Source organism: Salvia hispanica, chromosome 1, assembly GCF_023119035.1.
Source record: "Salvia hispanica cultivar TCC Black 2014 chromosome 1, UniMelb_Shisp_WGS_1.0, whole genome shotgun sequence".
Taxonomy (NCBI): Eukaryota; Viridiplantae; Streptophyta; class Magnoliopsida; order Lamiales; family Lamiaceae; genus Salvia; species Salvia hispanica.
Window position 1 is genome coordinate 18424732 of NC_062965.1, and position 18225 is coordinate 18442956.

The 18225-nt window shown below is 34.6% G+C and overlaps 2 protein-coding genes across 2 annotated transcripts; both read left to right on the plus strand.

Moving 5' to 3' along the window:
• Positions 1 to 719: 719 nt before the first annotated feature.
• Positions 720 to 2954, plus strand: LOC125189039. The gene is made up of 2 exons (XM_048086208.1): positions 720 to 1124; positions 2878 to 2954. The coding sequence occupies exons 1-2, from the start codon at positions 720 to 722 to the stop codon at positions 2917 to 2919; spliced, it is 447 nt and encodes a 148-aa protein (XP_047942165.1). The 3' UTR covers positions 2920 to 2954.
• Positions 2955 to 6196: 3242 nt separating this feature from the next.
• Positions 6197 to 6584, plus strand: LOC125203110 (non-specific lipid-transfer protein 2-like). Its single transcript, XM_048101400.1, has one exon. The coding sequence runs from the start codon at positions 6197 to 6199 to the stop codon at positions 6473 to 6475; it is 279 nt and encodes a 92-aa protein (XP_047957357.1). The 3' UTR covers positions 6476 to 6584.
• Positions 6585 to 18225: the final 11641 nt, after the last annotated feature.

Genomic DNA, 18225 nt, shown 5'->3' on the forward strand with positions numbered 1-18225 from the left:
ACACGAAGTAGGTAGATATCACGTTGGAATTTGAGAGCGGATCCATCACACATTTTCAATTATTCTTCATCTATTTTTATATTCTCATGGTCCCATTAAAAATGAAAGGTTCTCCTTTTTGGGTTGTCCAATTAAAAATAAAATGTTCTAAAAATGGAAGCAATACTCTCTCTACCTTTTCATGTCTGTTACTTCAATCTCTCTTCATTAACTCACAAAATAAAGCTATATAAAATCCGTACCGAAAACTAAATCAAAATGTTTCATACTAGTAGTAGTATTTAATTGGACGAAATGAGTATTAATTCTTTATTTTGTCTTATATGAATGGCTCTTATAAATTGTTACCTAGAGCTGTCTTAGTCTTAAATGACAATCTATCTATAAGGAGTAATTCTTAACCGATCAAATAGATTTTATTCAAAATCTAACAGTGTGACAGTGACACCCTAACTAACTATCTAGCTAGCATGGCTAATATAGCATGTAGCTATCTGCACAAATGAAACCTAAGATCCATAGGATTTAGTATTAAAAATTTGTTTCTTCAATCTCGTGAAACGATATTAAGAAGCCCCTCAAACGGTAACTCATTAAATTCCCAACGGTGATCTCACATGAAAACAATTCCCACATCACAACGTCGAAATAAAATTATTCGTGAAAAAATTCAAAACAAGAGAAGAGTTTGAGAGAAATCTCACTAAAATTTCAAGAAAATGGAAGCATTGTGGAAATTAGAAGACAAATGGAACCTCTCAACCCAAAAGGCCATAGCCATATTCACATGCGCCTCATTCCTACTCATCGGGGCGTGTTTCGCCGCCGCCACGTGGCGGCGTCGGCGGCGGCGCGTGCACCAAGAGGCGCCGCCGCCGTCGAGGAGGAGCGTGGAGGTGCTGTTGGGGTCGGTGGGGTGGAGCCGGCCGCGGAATATCGAGTGGGAGGAGATCCGGCGGCCGGTGCTGGTGAAGAGGGAGGGGCAGAGCCACCACGACTCGGCCGCAGCGGTGTGGCAGCGGCCGATTTTGATGGGAGGGAAGTGTGAGCTGCCGAGGTTTAGTGGACTCATTCTCTATGATCAAAGGGGCACTCCACTTCACCAAGGAATCATGTGCAAACAGGTCCATTTTATATGTTCTATAAATTAAATAAGTTGGGAATACTTTTGTCGTTTTTGTTCAACCCTTAACCTAGGCGAAATATGCGATTCGCTTAAGGTCTAGGCTTAAAGGGTCCCAAAAATGTCTACTATTTGAGTCAAGATTCATAAAATGAAAGGATCATAGTAACAAGGTTGATTTGTAGATCACAGAGTTATTTCTAGTCGTTGTTCACTGACAATAATCTTAGCAGTGGACGACAAAGATTTTAATATGTAAAACTAGTAAATATGGATAAAAATTAATTAAAATAAGAGTCTCACTTTCACTTGACTCGGGTTTTAAGAATGGTAATAGAAAGTGAATGACAAAAGTTAGTAGAAAGTGAACGATTAAAGTTAGAAGAAGGTGAGTCCTACTTTTACAACTTCCTTCGTCCCAGGTAGTTGAGTTGTAGATTCTTTTTTCGGCAAGCACTTTATTTTAGTTCATACTTTACTCTCTCTTTCTTTCTCATACCTTATTCTATTCTTTCCACTTTAACTTGTAATATTGTATCAATTTCGTAAATTATGTGTCTAAAGAAATGGCTAAAGTATCTTGGGAAAGAGGAAATATTAGTTTTATACTCCCTCCGTCCCACGTTACTTGAGTCACTTCTTTTTTGCACTCATTTTGAAAAAATAATAATAAATAGTTAAAGTGGAGGAAAAATAAAGTGAAAAAGAGAATACTATAAGACTCTTCTTTTTCGCACTCATTTTGAAGTATTATTTTTTCAAAACGAGTGCAAAAAAGAAATGACTCAAGTAACGTGGAACAGAAGGAGTAATTAATATAATATGAGAAAGATAAAGATATTAGAATAAGAGGCTCATTGTAAAAAATAATAAAAGCCAAATGGAACAATTATTTATGGATGGTTATAATGGTACATTGAGATAATTAATGGCGGATAAATAGGGAAGATGAGCATATATCCTTTGTTGTGAATTTTGTCGCAAGGAATCCATCCTCATGTTAACTCATTTTTATGGATTTGATATATGAAACTAGGTGTACTCCAGTGATTATGAATATTACTCTCTTTGTTCCACAATAATGAGTAAAATAAGCTGGTGGAATGTGAGACATACTTATCATTTATATTAAAAACGAAATAAGATTCTTATTATGAAACGGATGAAAATAATAAAATAAGACTTTTATTATAGGACATAGAGTATAAGAATTTGACACTTCTATGTTGTCCAAATAGCTAGAGACAAATGAAATAATTTTTCTATGTTAGAGCATCTCCAACCATTCCACTAAACTCAAACCCATTTTAGTGTAAATATCACACTAAATATTGATTTTACTCCAATCATTTACACTAAACTCAAATTTAAAAGAATATTCTCTAAATTATGCCTTTTTTACTCACAAAATTTGAAAAACTTTTAGGTTTTGGTTTAGTGTAAACCTAAAGATAGGTATTTTTTTCTCAAAAACCAAAAATGGGAATTGGTTTTGGAGTACTATTGAAACTAAATACCTATTTCATTTTAGATTTTAGAGTACCCTTGGAGATACCGATGGTACAAAAGATGTGTTTGTTAATTGTTTTTTAATTGATTCGAATATAATCATATACTTGTATTAAAAAAGCAAACTGCCATGTAAATAATGTGTTATTATTTCGAATTAAATAAACATGTGATAACAAAAGATGATTTTTATGCATTACCACATTGTTCCTACTAATTAACATACCTTTATTTGGGATTTGTAGGAGACGATGCAGGCTCCAACTACATTGAGGGACTTGCTATGACTTTGGTGTATTATTTTAATTATACTTTGCAGAGAGTTTTGTCCTAATCAGGTTAACATTCAACCTATGATGACAAAGTGGTTTTTATTAGAAATGAAAAGTTTATCCCTTTTCAAGTTTTTGTTCATGTGCCATTTTCTAGCTTAAATTTTAGAAGTCAATGGTTTTTAGATTTTATTTATTTTAGGTTATGTGAAATTAAATCTATGATGACAGAATGGTGGAAATAATTGATTATAATTGTAACACCCTCTATTTGATTATTAAAATCGAATAAGAGGTGTTACGCTTTGATGGATACTACCTCCTATTAGAAACTTGCCTTTTATAAATTATTAGTGTCACACCCGTGCGTTGCACAATTCTACTATTGTAATTCTGTGTTGTGAATTAATCTATTGATCAAAATGACACAAAAATCACAAACACATTTATTAGAAAATTAAAAGTAAATAAATTTAGAATTAAATCAAATTTGATTAAATACATTTAGATTTCTATTATAAATAACCACACATTATCCACAATTCTATGTTGTGAATTAATCTATTGATCAAAATGACAAAAAAAATCACAAACACATTATTAAAAGTTAAAACCATATACAATAAAATACTAAAATACTACTACTTTAATATTAAAATCACACACAATAACGCATTTAATTTTAAATTAATTCAAATTTTGAGTCTCTTTATTCGAAGGCTTGTAGCATATGAATATGATGTAACAAAGTCTATGTCAACAATCTTCAATAAAAATGTGAAACCATAACTATTACATAATAATTCTTGTACTGTAAGAAATAAAATAGTGATAAATTATTAGCAGATCCAAAATAAATACTACTGTATACTATCAACAATCTTTAATCTTGTGGTAGTACATACAAAATAGCAATATTCGGCTGAAAAGAAACTGTAACTTATATTTAATTTTTATTTCCATAAAGAAAAAAGAAAATAGACCTATAATCTAGCCTTAAAAACAGCCTCCTAGATTACACATATATAAAGTTTTACTATTTCCAAACAGAAAAATAATCTTATAATCAGCCCATACACCACTATACACATTTATAACAGTAACTCATTTTTGCATATATGGACATTTGAGAAATTTATATATACACACAATTAAACACTATTACTACATGTTACCCTAGCTAAAAAATTGCTCGATCTCATTATCTTCTCCAAATATTTATGTATCTTCTTTTTTCCGGTTGACAAACTTATTCCTATCCAATATCTGCTTGTCGACCTGTTCAATCAGGTACGTCTCTCTCTTCCTCTATTTGATAATAGACAAAGAAACTTGAATGTAAATGAAATTTTCAAAAAATTGAAAAATAAAAATACTGGAATCACGATAGTTCAACACTAAAATCATAGATTTTGTGCAAAATTGTAAAAAGAAGCTAGAAGAATGAGATGCCTTTTGCATAATAGTTGGAGCTATTTCAATTCAACAATGAGTTGCAGTATTGTTGAAGTTGCCCCAATTAAAAACGAACTAAATTCTTCGAGCTTTCTCACCGAACTAAATTCTCTTATGGGACGTAATCGAATCTGAATTCGTGTTTCCATGAATGTAAATCATCATTGTACAAACAAATTTATAGCAAATTGGTAGCTTTTCGCCTTCTTAATAACTTTTTGAATACAATGCCATTTATTTTATTATAAAATCAAACTAATAGTAATAAATGACTTTTAATTTTTGGACATTTCAAATCATAATCATTAATAGAAATCAATTTTATTTCTAATAGATGTTGTCTGGCTATCATAGCAACATTTGAATAAAAAGCGTTTAGTCATGTGGGCATTTAATGCATTAGCATGGAAAATTAATATTACTGCATAATAACCTTAAAAATTTCTAAACCATGATTGGAAAAATTAATTTTTTTACATAGTGGAATGCATTTATGCATGTGAAACTGCCGCATAGGATTACAAAATTGTATCTAAAATTATTACTCCTACTACATAAATTTAATTTAATTGTAATGACACCCAAAACTTATAAATTATTTAAAATTTAGCTCAAACTCGCATTTTATATATGTATAGATAACCATGAATTCTAAACCTTATATTTATTTTTATAGTCTATTTTATAAATTTGGAATATTACAATAAATGCCAATTCTGCTTCTAATTCTTATATTTTATTTTTGTATTCTATTTTTATAAATTTTGGTATTACAATAAATGTCAATTCTGCTTCTAATCCTTATATTATTTCTATTTTCTATTTTTATAAATTTGGGATATTTTAATAAATGCCAATTCCGCTTCTAATCCTTATATTTATTTATGTTTTCTATTATTTTAAATTTGGGTATTGCAATAAATGCAATTCCACTTCTAATCCTTATATTTATTTCTAGTATTTTCTATTAATATAAGTTTAGGGTATTACAATAAATGTTAATTTCACTTCTAATTCTTATATTTATTTTTATTTTCTATTTTATAAATTTGGGTTATACAAATTTTAAAGAGTGCAATTGCAGGTGGATATATATAGGGCAGACTTTTAGAATGTTATTGCATGTGCTGGGGCTAGAAGAAATCCTGATGTGACAGGAATAAAATAGGGATGGCCGGATTTATATGGCTGATTTACACTTTTGTGAATGCCTTAATCTTTTTCCTTTTACTGTTTTCATTCCTATATTTTATTATTTTCATTAGTATACACTATACACACATATGTGTATTCACGGACAACCACAATAATACTCCTTCCGTTTCACAAGAGTATGGACTTTTAGTTAAATACAAGTTTTAATGCACAGTTGATAAAGTAAGAAAGAGATAAAAAAAAAACTAATTGATGTATTATTAGTGAAAAATGAGTTGCGTCTCATTAGAGAGAAAAAAACTATCCAAAATTAGAAAGTGCATATTTTTTTGAGACATATTGAAAGATAAGAGCGCATGTTCTCAATTTTGAGATTCAGTCTCATAAATCAAACACACTACATCTTTTAAATGCAAACCGAACAGCCCCTTATTTTAAAATTAACTAACACTTGTACATATAATATACTAACACACTAAAATTATAATCCTTATATTTATTTTTATTTTCTATTTTATAAATTTGGAAATTAGAATAAATGCCAGTTCCCCTTCTAATCCCTATATTTATTTCTATTTTCCATTTTCATAAATTTGGGATATTACAATTAATGCCCACAAATTTCAACTCCTATAAATACCCCACCATTTCTCCCACTCAAAAACACTACATAGAGTTGAAAATGAAGAAGGGTGTTGCAGCCTTGTTTGTGATGGTTGTAATGGCAGTGGCGCTGGTTCACGACACCGCAGCCATGACCTGCAACCTGTTGGAGCTCGTTTCGTGCAGCGTGGCGATCAAGTCGGGGGAGAATCCGTCCGCGGAGTGTTGTGCTAAGCTCAAGGAGCAGCAACCGTGCTTCTGCCAGTACATCAGGAACCCTCTCTTGAAGCCTTACGTAGACTCTCCTAATGCTAAGAAAATTGCTGCCGCCTGCGGAATCCAGCCTCCGACTTGCTGATTTCGTAATTCTTTTCTGTATTGTTCCAATTTTATCAGATGTCTCCAAAGGGATATATATCCTCTTCTTAATTCTTATTTCTAATCACGGATTATCGAGTTTTGCTATATTTAGCAAAGTGCAGTTGTGACAGTTTTGTCCTAATTAGGTCATGTTAAATTAAACCCATGATGAGAAAGTGATGGAAATAATTATGATTATAAATGCAATAATTTGTTATGAAAGGATTATTATTAGAAATGAAAGTTTATCCCTTTCAATTTTTATTTCATTTGCCGTTGTCTAGTTTAAATTATACTCCCTCCGTCCCATTTTAGGAGTCCCGGTTTACTACTTTTAGGCGTCCCATTTTAGGAGTCCCGGTTGGAATATTCCATTATTGGTAATAGGCCCCACATTCCACTCACATTTTCCCACTCACATTTTATTATAAAACTAATATATACAAGTAGGACCCACATTCCACTATCTTTTTTCACCAACTTTTCTTTATATTTCTTAATACCCGTGCCGAACTCAACCGGGACTCCTAAAGTGGGACGGAGGGAGTAGAAGTAAAAGGTTTTTAGATTTTATTTATCTGAGTGAACTGCACCAGAGGGCCCTAACTTTTCGACTTGTTTCACCAGATACCCCTAACTTTTAAAAATCCCACCAGAGGTATCTAACAAAATATATAATCACAAACCTTGTTTTTTCGGACCATAACACCCTTAGGGCTTGAAAGGGCAAACTGGACATTTTATGACGCCGCCCCTGCATCTCTCACCTGCTGCATGTACTGTAGATGACGCGAATCCGGATGTGACAGACACATCAAATCCTTTGTCCTCTCTGTTCCACAGAATGCAGACGGACGCCACCTAAACCTCCATTGATATTTGAAAAATAAATTATAACACTTGGTTTTTATCTTAATTTCCTATTTCCCTCCAATTCATTCTCACTTCAACATTTTCTTCTCGCACACTCACCACATTTTTCGACTGTGAATTTCGACTCGCCATTGTCATCAATCATCAATGCCTCCAAAACGGAAGCGATGTTCCGCTGGAGCGTCCTCCTCCGGGTCGTCACGGCGCAAAAAGAAGCCTCCAACGCCACCGTCTTCATCACCATCACCTCCGTCATCACCTAGGATAGTCGACGTAGACCCAGAAACATGGACCATCCGCGATCATCGGTTGGATTTCTTTGTCCCAGAGGAGGAATATAGTAAGTTCAGATTTGAAATTTTACAAATCGTTCACTTAAACTAAACTTTACAAGGCACCGGGGTTGACTGTGATTTAAAAAATTGTTTGTTTGTGAAATTGTTTTAGGGTTTTAATTTGTGATTTTTCTGGTTCTATTTGTGATATTTTGGAATTTTTCTAACTGTATACAAACCCTAACAGGGGATCGTCCGTGGATGTTTTCCGTTGCTTTTCATCATGGAGGGTCAATGTTCGAAATAAATGGACAGAAGAAATATGTTGGGGGGCATTTGACATACTTTGATTTTTGCAATATTAACCAATTCGAGCTTTTAGATCTGTCCAGTATGGTGTTACGGTTGGGGTATGATAGGAAAACCGTTTGTGAGTTCTATTACGTTCATCCAAGGTACAGTGATGACTGTAACGGAGTTGACATAGGAGGTCCATTGCTGCCCATTATTGACGATCCTCATATGGCCTCGTTTCTCGAAGTCGCGGCTACTAACACAAAGCTAGTACACATTTATGTCGTGGAGATGACGGCGGCGGCCGCCTTACTCAAGAAGCGAAAGGAAGAAGCGGAGGAGTTTCTAGCATTTGTCAAAGCTTGTAAAAAAACCATGGTGATCATTGAAGAGATTGACGAACCAGAACCAATTGTGCCGAAGTGTAAACCCAAAAGGAGGAAACATCAGGACGACGAACAGAGGAAACCATCGACACCACCATTATTGATGCTTGAGTGGTACCCTAGGGATGTTGAGTTTGAAGAGTTTTTGACCAAAAGTTTAGAAGACAAACGTCGGGAATGGAAGAGGGAAGAGGAGGCAGCACGTAAGAATTTGATGGACGCATTTGCATCGTGTAGTGCAGAAGGAGCACAAGCCGAAGCTGTTGTGGTGGAGGTTGAAGAGAATGATGCAGTAGATGGATTTGTTGGACAAGGAGACGTCCATGCAAATGTGCAAGAGGTTGAGGTATTGTTTGTGATTGTGAGTTAAAATATTGTGTCTTCTTGAGATTTATGTTTTATATTGCGTCTATTGCAGGATGTCCCAAGCCCAAGACCGTCAGCAATTGATTCCATGTCAAGTCCTCCTACTGAAAGTGTTTCAGAGGTTGGGCTATCGTTGAATCCTTCAATTCACCCATCTGTAATAGATACACAACCTGTGGTAGAAGAAGATGTTGCAAAAGTTACGGATGTTGGGCCACAAAGCGTTTCAGAGGTTAGTACACAACTTTTTGAACTATGTTTGTGATTTGTGATTTTTATGTTTGGTATTCATATGTGATTTATCTTTTTGTCAGATGGAGCAATCAAATAACACCCACCAAGCATTACAACATGAGGTTGAACCAATAGAACACACTGAAAACGTGTCAGAGGTTAGCACACACATGCAATTGTGATTTATGTTGTATGTATGGTGTTAATTTGTGATTTCGTGTTTAAATCAGATGGGACAATCAATTCATAGCCAAGATGTACAACATGTTGAAGCCATTGACGAACCAGAATGCATGGCAGTTGACAACACTGTGTACAAGCCGAGCCTGGATTTTTCAGACGAAGCTCAATGTCAACCGCAGTCGGAAGTTCCCATTATCGACAAGATTTCTGATGAATTGCTAATGCACGGAATTGAATGTGATGTGGAACATGCTGGAACAGAAGTACAAGCTGGACCGAAAGTACAAGTTGGATCGGAAGTGCAGGTTGAACCGGAAGTACAAGCTGGACCCGAAGTGCAGGTTGAACCGGATGTACATGATGGGCCGGAAGTAGAACCTTCAGAGGAGGAGGTATACATTCCATCGTTTGATTATGTTCCGGACGGCTGTCATCTCCATAACGAGGGACCGCCGACTGATGATGAAGATGATGAGGTTGACCATTTTATCTCGTTGGCATACATGTGCCGAGATGAGCAGCTGTTTACTTCATACTACGAATCCATTTTCCAGCAACAACATGTGAATCAGGAGCCAGAGATTGTACACCAGACGGGTGAACACGAAGACCAAACGGGGTCAAGGGGGCCAGGGGAGAAAAGGCGGAGGAAGTATTCGCCATATGTGGAAAAGATGAACATGACAGATAACCCACTTTTCGAGGAAGAACTTGTGGACGATCTACAAGATATGGATGACCTTGAAGATTTGGAGGGTTTGAAGAAAAAAGGCATAAAGTATACCCCGTTCAAGCTCCTTCCTAATGAGCTTCCGTTGTGGAAGCCTGGTCATGTTTTTAAGCATAGAGATTTCTTCTATGACGTGTTGAGGCAGTACGCAATAATGTCCAGAAGGCGGGTGCACGTGAAAAGAAATGACGGCGACAAACTTCGTGCGATTTGTAGAGGGCAAGGCTGTGAATGGTATGTTTACTTGAGGAAGCTCGAATCACACAACGGCCATGATTATGTGGTGATGAATATGCAACGCGATCACGCGCACACATGCTCCCAAGTGTTGGATCAGAAGTGGCTGACGGCAAAGTGGCTAGGCGAGCGTTACATGGAAAAGATCAAAGCCAACCCTCACATTCCACTTGCAGCTATACGGCAATGTGTGGATGAAGATTTTGGGCTGAAGATAGGTAGGATGAAGGCATATCGGGCCAGAGAGCACGCACTGGACGGCATTTTCGGCTCTGCAGCTACCCAATATCGAAACTTGTTCTACTACAAAGCCGAACTGGAGCGGACGCACCCTGATTCCAGCGTACATATACAGTATGAGAGTTCGAGGGATCCTGGCGCCGTGGGTCCGAGATTCCTCAGGTTCTACTGCTGTTTAGGTCCATTGAAAAAGGGATGGAAGCTGTTATGTCGGCCAATTATATTCTTCGACGCTTGTTTCTTGCGAGGAATGTACAAAGGACAACTCATGACAGCAATGGGAATTGATCCCAACAATGGCTGGTGGCCGATTGCTTGGGCCGTGACTGAGGCCGAGAGTTATGTCCAGTGGAAGTGGTTCGTGGAATACTTGTCTGAGGACCTTGAATTGCATGCAAATGGCCCACGATTTGTGTTTATTTCTGACCAACAAAAGGTATGGCCACTATGATTTCACTATTATATAATGTACTTCGTTTGTGAATTATTTTTTTATGTGATTTTATTAATACATTATGTATGGTCAATGTGATTTTGTGCTAATGTTTGTGTTCCATTCGATGGGCAGGGTCTTGCAAAGGTGATTGTTGAGGAATTCCCACAGAGCGAGCATCGATTCTGTGTTCAGCACATATACAACAATTTCAAGAAGAGGTTCGTCGGGGAAAATTTTAAAGAGCGATTGTGGGAGATTGCCGCGAGTACTACCATCGAACATTATGTGGATAAGATGGATACTTTTCAGACCGAGTATCCACAAGCACATCATTGGCTTTCTGGAGTTGCTCCCAAAGAAAAGTGGGTGAATGCATTTTTCTCTCCACATACTTGTTGTGATGTGCTCCTAAACAACATCTGTGAGACATTCAATTCGAAGGTTGCATTGGCTCGAGAGAAAGCAATTATCAGCATGTTGGAGGACATTCGCACGAGTCAGATGGAAAGAATTCAGATCAGAGGCCAGTGGATCAAAAGCTACGACCACACAGTCCCTCCTGTTATCAAGGAGATTGTGGATAAGTGGTACTCGCGGGCTTCATCGTGGAGGGCTACATGGAATGGAGAGTCTTCGTACCAAGTAACAGGGCCGTCTGGCCAATATGTTGTCAACATGTCCTCTTTTACATGCTCTTGCAGATTGTGGTAGCTAACCGGAATCCCATGCACTCATGTGATTGCAACAATCAACAAGAATGGCGAGGATGTGATGCGATACGTCTCCCGTTATTATTTGAAGTCAACAATGATCATGTTGTACGAGAATGTCCTTTACCCAATCAATGGAGTGGACAATTGGCCGAAGAGTTCTTACGGTTCTTTGGAACTGGCGCCCCCGAGGTCAAAGCGACTGTGTGGTAGGCCAAAGAAACTGAGGCGTGAGGAGCCCCAGATTCGTCTTCATGCGGACGGAGGTGAGTCACTACGACTAACCTTCATGATGAAATGTCGCCATTGCGGTCAGGAAGGTCATAATAGGAGGACATGCAACAATGATCCTCGGACAGATGCTCAGTCTGAGGTTGGGTCGCGTGAGAGTGCTGAGAGTACTTTGCCTGAACCGTCAAACAATCGCCAATGCCAACAGGTACTATAAGCATCTACAACTATATTGTCCACTCGTACGCTCACTTCTGATATATATTATTGCAGCCTAATGATTCGGATCCGGGACCTAGCACTCGGACCAGGGCCAGGACTCATCATCAGCGATGTGGCCGCCGCGGTGATCAAGATTGACTGTCTTACCTGCTATAAAAACTTGGTGTTTGTTTGGGATGGTTTCAGTGTTCGTATGTCACAAAACTAGTGGTTTTTGGATTTGGTTAATATTTTGTGGCAGTGATTATATGATATGTATGTTAACGATGATGATATATTTCGTGGCAGTTTGTAGCAAATTAATCTAGTATTTTGGTTAATTTTTGTGGCAGTGATTTGTAGCAAATTACTCTAGTATTTTGGTTAATTTTTGTGGCAGTGATTTGTAGCAAATTACACTAGTATTTTGGTGGCATTTATGATATATTTTGATGGCATGTGATAGAGTACTTACTCTATTTTGTCGGGGTTTTTTCAATTGAGGATATAGTTTGTAATTTCAGTCATAGTTTCGTAACTTCATTCGTGATTTCAGTCATTCTTGAAAAACTTCAATCGTGATTTAGATTGAAGTCATAGTACAATACTTAACTTCATGTAACTTCATTTGTCATTTGTTAGAAAACACAACATAGCTTATAATTGTAGAAAAATTACAAAGCATAACAACAAGATTGTGATCTTTAACTTTCGGGAAGTAGTTGTTGTCTTAGTAATTTGTAGTGTCAATGCTTCACACTCTTCAGTTTTCATGGCCAGTTGTAACTTCATGGCTTCAAAATCATCGGTTTTCATGCGCAATTTCTCTTGCAGAACACCTTCAAGTAGCGATTTGGCTCTAAGCTCAGATTCGAATTGGTCTCGTTCAAGTTTCACTCTCTGAAAGTAACTGTCTTGGCTTGGGGATAGACCCGCGTCAACCCATCGAAAAAACTTGCAATCATCTTCCTGCATACTACTTTGTCATTAAACTTTCTGCCAACAAAAATAATGGAAAAATGAAAAAAATACATGATTTTAACCTTCCATATTGGGCAGTGATAGTAACGTCTACCCGGGTTAGCAGCCGTCCTAGATGTCACAAGCTCAGCCTCAAAATCGTGGTTACAATTCACAATTTCGGGACGAGGCCAATTCCAATTGAAGCTTGACCCGAAAGACTGAGAAGAAGAAGACCAACACGACCTGAATTCAATTCAACATTACAAATTCCAGATCAGCATTGCAATGTCGCCGAAATATAGCAGAAAACATAAAATCATTATTCCAGATGCCCAACTCCCAACAACCATAAACTTCAACAAAGAATTGCAAAATAAAATTCCCGAAACCCGACTGTAACCCTACAAAACCTGACTTGACTTGCCAAAATAAAATTCAACCAAGAATTGCAAATTAATTTGAATGATATTCTAAAAAACATCAACAACAAATCACTATTGCTCGCTCAAATGAAATCCCCTAAAATGTGGATACCACCCTAACCCTACCAAACACAATTGCAAATAAAACCCCTAACTCGCTGCCGCCAATCAATCTACCAGTCTAAAATCTACCAGTCTAAAGAGAAAGGAAAATCGCAAACTTTACAACTTACAAAAAACAAACAGCAGAAGAAGTAAAAAGGTCGAGTTAGGTATGGTGATATTTGGGGTTCACAAGGAGAATAAGAACAAAAAGTATTACAGAGGAGAAGAGGAACAAAAATTATTAGAGAGGAGAATAAGAAAGAAAGAAAATAGGAGAATGGAAAAATAGAGTCTATGCTTTTTTTAAAATCTGCTTGCATTGCAGTAAGTAGGTGTGCAGAATAGGGCTGCAGAATAATGCAGGTTTTGTTCGTAAAGAGACTAAATTGCCCTACAGCCAATTTGGGCATTTTCGTCCGAAAAATGGCAAAAAACACAAGGTTTGTGATTATATATTTTGTTAGATACCTCTGGTGGGATTTTTAAAAGTTAGGAGTATTCGATGAAACAAGTCGAAAAATTAGGGCCCTCTAGTGACATTCGCTCTATTTATTTTATTGGGTTGTGTGAAATTAAATCAATGAAGAATGAGTGGTGGATATAATTGATTATAAGTGCAATATTTTGTCACGAAATGGTATTATAAGAAATGAAAAGTTTACCTCAAGTTTTAGTTTATGTGCCATTTTCTAGTTTCAATTTCAAAATACAAGGTCTTTGGGTTTTATTTATTTTATTAGGTTATGTATATATGACAATGACAGTGTGGAAATAATTATGATTATAAATGCAATAATTTGTTTATTTTATGTGCGAATATCTGATTTCAATTTTATTTTAGAGCATCTACAATGGCCCGGATTAGTGGCCGAACTATAGTCCACCACATCAATATTTCTTAGCCTGGACTAGTCTCTTGCAGTGGTGCGAACTAGTGTTCGCCCTTTCAATATTGTTTTCAAATAATAAATAGCAAAATATAATATACTACTCCCTCCGTTTCATTATAGATGTGTCATTTTACCATTTCGGGAAGTTTCTTCATAGTTGAGTCATTTCCTTATATGGTAACTTTTTTCTCTTTCTTACTTTACTCTCTCTTACTTTATTCACTCTACTTTATTCACTTTATACTTTATTCTCTCTACCTTTCCATCTCTCTTACTTTTTTATCTATTTATTTAACACACTCAACATTCATTTCTTAAACTACGTGCCGAAAAGTTCTGCCTTAACTATGAGGGAATGGAGGGAGTATAAAACACAACAAATCTAAATAAAACACGTACATTAATTGAAGAAAACAAAAAATGACAAACGAATAATAAACGTCAGAATTAAAAACAAAATGTTGAGTTTTAGCTAGGATTATTCAAGACATATTTACCACTAGGCTAAACATAATTTGTATTGAAATAAAAAGAAGTTATATATAAAGCAACAAAAACTCTTTTTAAGTGTAAAACAAACTAACATCGAAATCACATGGAAACTTGGAATTGAAAACCTATTTATAAAACAACATTTATCTCACATCCAAGTCACAATGAAAGTTGGAGTTCAAAACATATCTATAAAATGTTTATTCAAGCAATGCAACTTGCTCATCTAGCATGAAGGATTATATTCTACAAAATATAATCTTTCACTAATTCACAGATCTGTCTTTTAGTAAGGATCGTTGTGAAATTATATATTTTAAAAAAAATTAATTTAAAAATTGATTTTTGTAATTAGAATTTGGTTTTTCTAATTGATTTTTAACTAAAAATTGATTTTTATAATAAAAAATTGATTTTTTTATAATTAAAAATTTATTTATTTTAATCGTCTGTCATCTGTGATCCCGCAGTGGGTGGACGAGGAGACGGATGACGGTCAGGTGCCCCTTCGTCCATGCCCGAAGGTTTGTCCGGACCGATGTTCGCATGCTCGTGCGTCGCCTTGCAAGGGCCAAACGAGCGCGGATGGCCTATCATTCGGACGAAAATCGAGCCATTGTGGATGCTCTTACAAAAAACGGTTCCTGCACGTTCAGTTTCATGTTTTACAAAAAAGAAATGTTTTCTTTGGATAATGTCATACCTTAGTTTTTTGAATTTTAGTGAATCAACATTTATTTTTATTCTCTCTGCCCATTTCCTGTCTAGTTGAAAACAGATTTACTAATATTTCAATTGTATTTTCAAAAATTTCGTAAGTTAGTTCAATTGGTTTTGTCACCTATGTCGTCCTGCCTAATTTAGTTGAGTCGATTATCATGTCTAAAGTTGTGTTTTGTTTAGCAATGAAATGGTGCATATAGTAGAAAACTTAACTATCAAATTGACACTCCATCTATTAGGAGTAGTAAATATAGATCGCATATTTGCAGTACCTTGTGATGATAAATACAGTAGCATAAAAACTTTATTTTAACTGAGGCAATTTTCATTTTTTTGATACTAATTCTTTTTCATTTTACCTCTTTGAACCTCAACACTAAATTTGTCCACTATTATTAATAAAGCAATTATATTATTAAAAACCTTAACATACAAATTAAAATATTATGTAGTAGTAGTAATTAGTAATACTAATTAGATTATATCTAAATGAAACTAGTACAATTTCTAGACCAAATCTACAAAAACGACTTCGTTATAAAAAGAGTTTATTTATGCCCAAATACACTTTAAACTCGTAATTGTGCATGTAGTCCTCGTAAGTCACAAATAATTGCGGATATTTATTAAACACAAAATATAATGGCTCTCTTTTTTAAAGTGAGTTTTTTAGCCCTTGTATAATTAAGTTAACGCAAAATAAATCATTCAATTACTTTTCGTAAAATCCAATCAAATAAATTTAATCTTCACCGTATGGTTGGTTAATAAAAGGTTTACGTTCGTATATGTCTTTATCAACAATAAAAAGAAATTGTCACACTTTAACCACATGAGTTTACTTGTGCTTTGTTTCTAAATGTAAACCAATATATATTTTACTTCTTCCATTATGAATTAAATTGAGCAAAATTTATGCAGCCATATTATGATTTATATCAAACAAGATTATTTTAATAAAATTCATTAAAAATAATAAATTAATAATTCTTAAAATATAATCCTGAAACAGTCCGCCTTTACTACGTAGTTCAATAACGAGATTTGAGTTGAACTGCCATCAAATCAAAATCTTTTGACAAAATACAAATTAAACTCTTAAAATCCAATAAAAAAAATCAGTTTTTACTATGTACATAGTTCATAAAACATTTGAGTAGATCTATCACTCAAGGCAAAATCGTTGACAAATTATAAATTTAAAATAAATTTATAAATAGAGTATCTTTTAAACCAATATTGCATATTTGTATCCTACACACCACTAACTAATTTTTCTAAAAATAAACGCAGCCACGTGAGAAATCATTGCTTCAATATATAATGATAGATCAATAATAAAGTTTCCACCTACCTCTTGTGATTCTCCTCCATCTCTCCACTACATTTATCTTTGCCCAGACAAATCATGTTAGATTTTATAAAACTATTTTAAGGACCCGTAGTAAATACTTTTAGATTTTATTGAGTAACTAGTACCACACTCGCACGATGCACGGTCAATTTTATTTTCTTCACACTTATTTTATACTATAAAATAATTTTACGAAATGTTAAAAAAATATGATAGTAGGAAATCTAAAATCATAAATATATAAAATAAAAAATTTATTAGTCTATTCCTATGAGACGGAAAAAGTATAAAAAATGTAAAACCAAACAATTTTTTTTTATAAAAGAAAATGTTCACCAATATATTGATCGGTGAATTGGGAAAAAAATAGATGCATGAATGTCATTGTATATTATTTTCATTTAATAATTATAAATACAATATTTTTTATATTTTTTATTTTGGATGGTTAAATAACTTTAAATTTAAAGGTCGAGCCATAGAATTATAAATATAGTATTAAAATTCGATAAGGCAGTTTAATATAGTACTTAATTTACAGCTAAAAAAACTTTAATCAACCTCAACATGACTATCATTTCGTGTATTTAATGCAGGAGATTGTGTGGCCGATTTGTTTGCATCCATTTCCATAAATCTCCATTTTTTGTAACTCACGTATATTATATAGACCATTATTTCAAATAGAATTATTCCTCCTTTCCTATTATATAACACAATTTTGTAACTCACGTATATTATATAGACCACTATTTCAAATAGAATTATTCCTCCTTTCCTATGATATAACACAATTTGTCCCATGGATTTAATTTGTCCCATGGATTTCGCTCCCTCCAAGTCAATGAAATCAATCCCATTATTTCCATAATTATTTAGTTGGTACTCGGATAGGGCAAATGTCATTATGTTAGGCAAGACTTTCATGTAAAAATACATAAAAATATATTTTCTAGATATTTACATGAAATATTTAAAATTTTAGAAACCAATATTATAATAGATTATAGGCAAAAAATGTTAACAAATGCCAATATACTCCAGAGTAATAATTCACAGTTTATTAATACTATTCACAGTCTAATATACTTACCCTATGAAATAAAGTAATAGTAATGGAAAAATGTATCAACGCTTAAGAAATATAGAAATATTTTAGAATTTCAAGGAAGGTTTGTGTTAAAATGGCAACCCCTTTTAAAGTGACACCGTGACACCACTTATACAACAATATTATAAACGCTACACAACAATATTCAATACGCTAGCATGTTGGATATTGCTGTCCAAGAAAAATTGTTGTATAGTGTACAACATATTGCTGGCCGTCTTTTTTAACTTTTTTTTTTTTGCCACATAACATCTTATTATTCGTCCACGTGTACAAATGATTTGGCTAAAAA

Excerpts from the sequence above, each read along its gene's own strand:
- LOC125203110 (XM_048101400.1), top strand. The coding sequence starts at position 6,197 with ATGAAGAAGGGTGTTGCAGCCTTGTTTGTGATGGTTGTAATGGCAGTG.
- LOC125189039 (XM_048086208.1), top strand. The coding sequence starts at position 720 with ATGGAAGCATTGTGGAAATTAGAAGACAAATGGAACCTCTCAACCCAA. Across the intron at positions 1,125-2,877 it reads AAGGAATCATGTGCAAACAG|GAGACGATGCAGGCTCCAAC; the intron begins GTCCATTTTATA and ends TGGGATTTGTAG.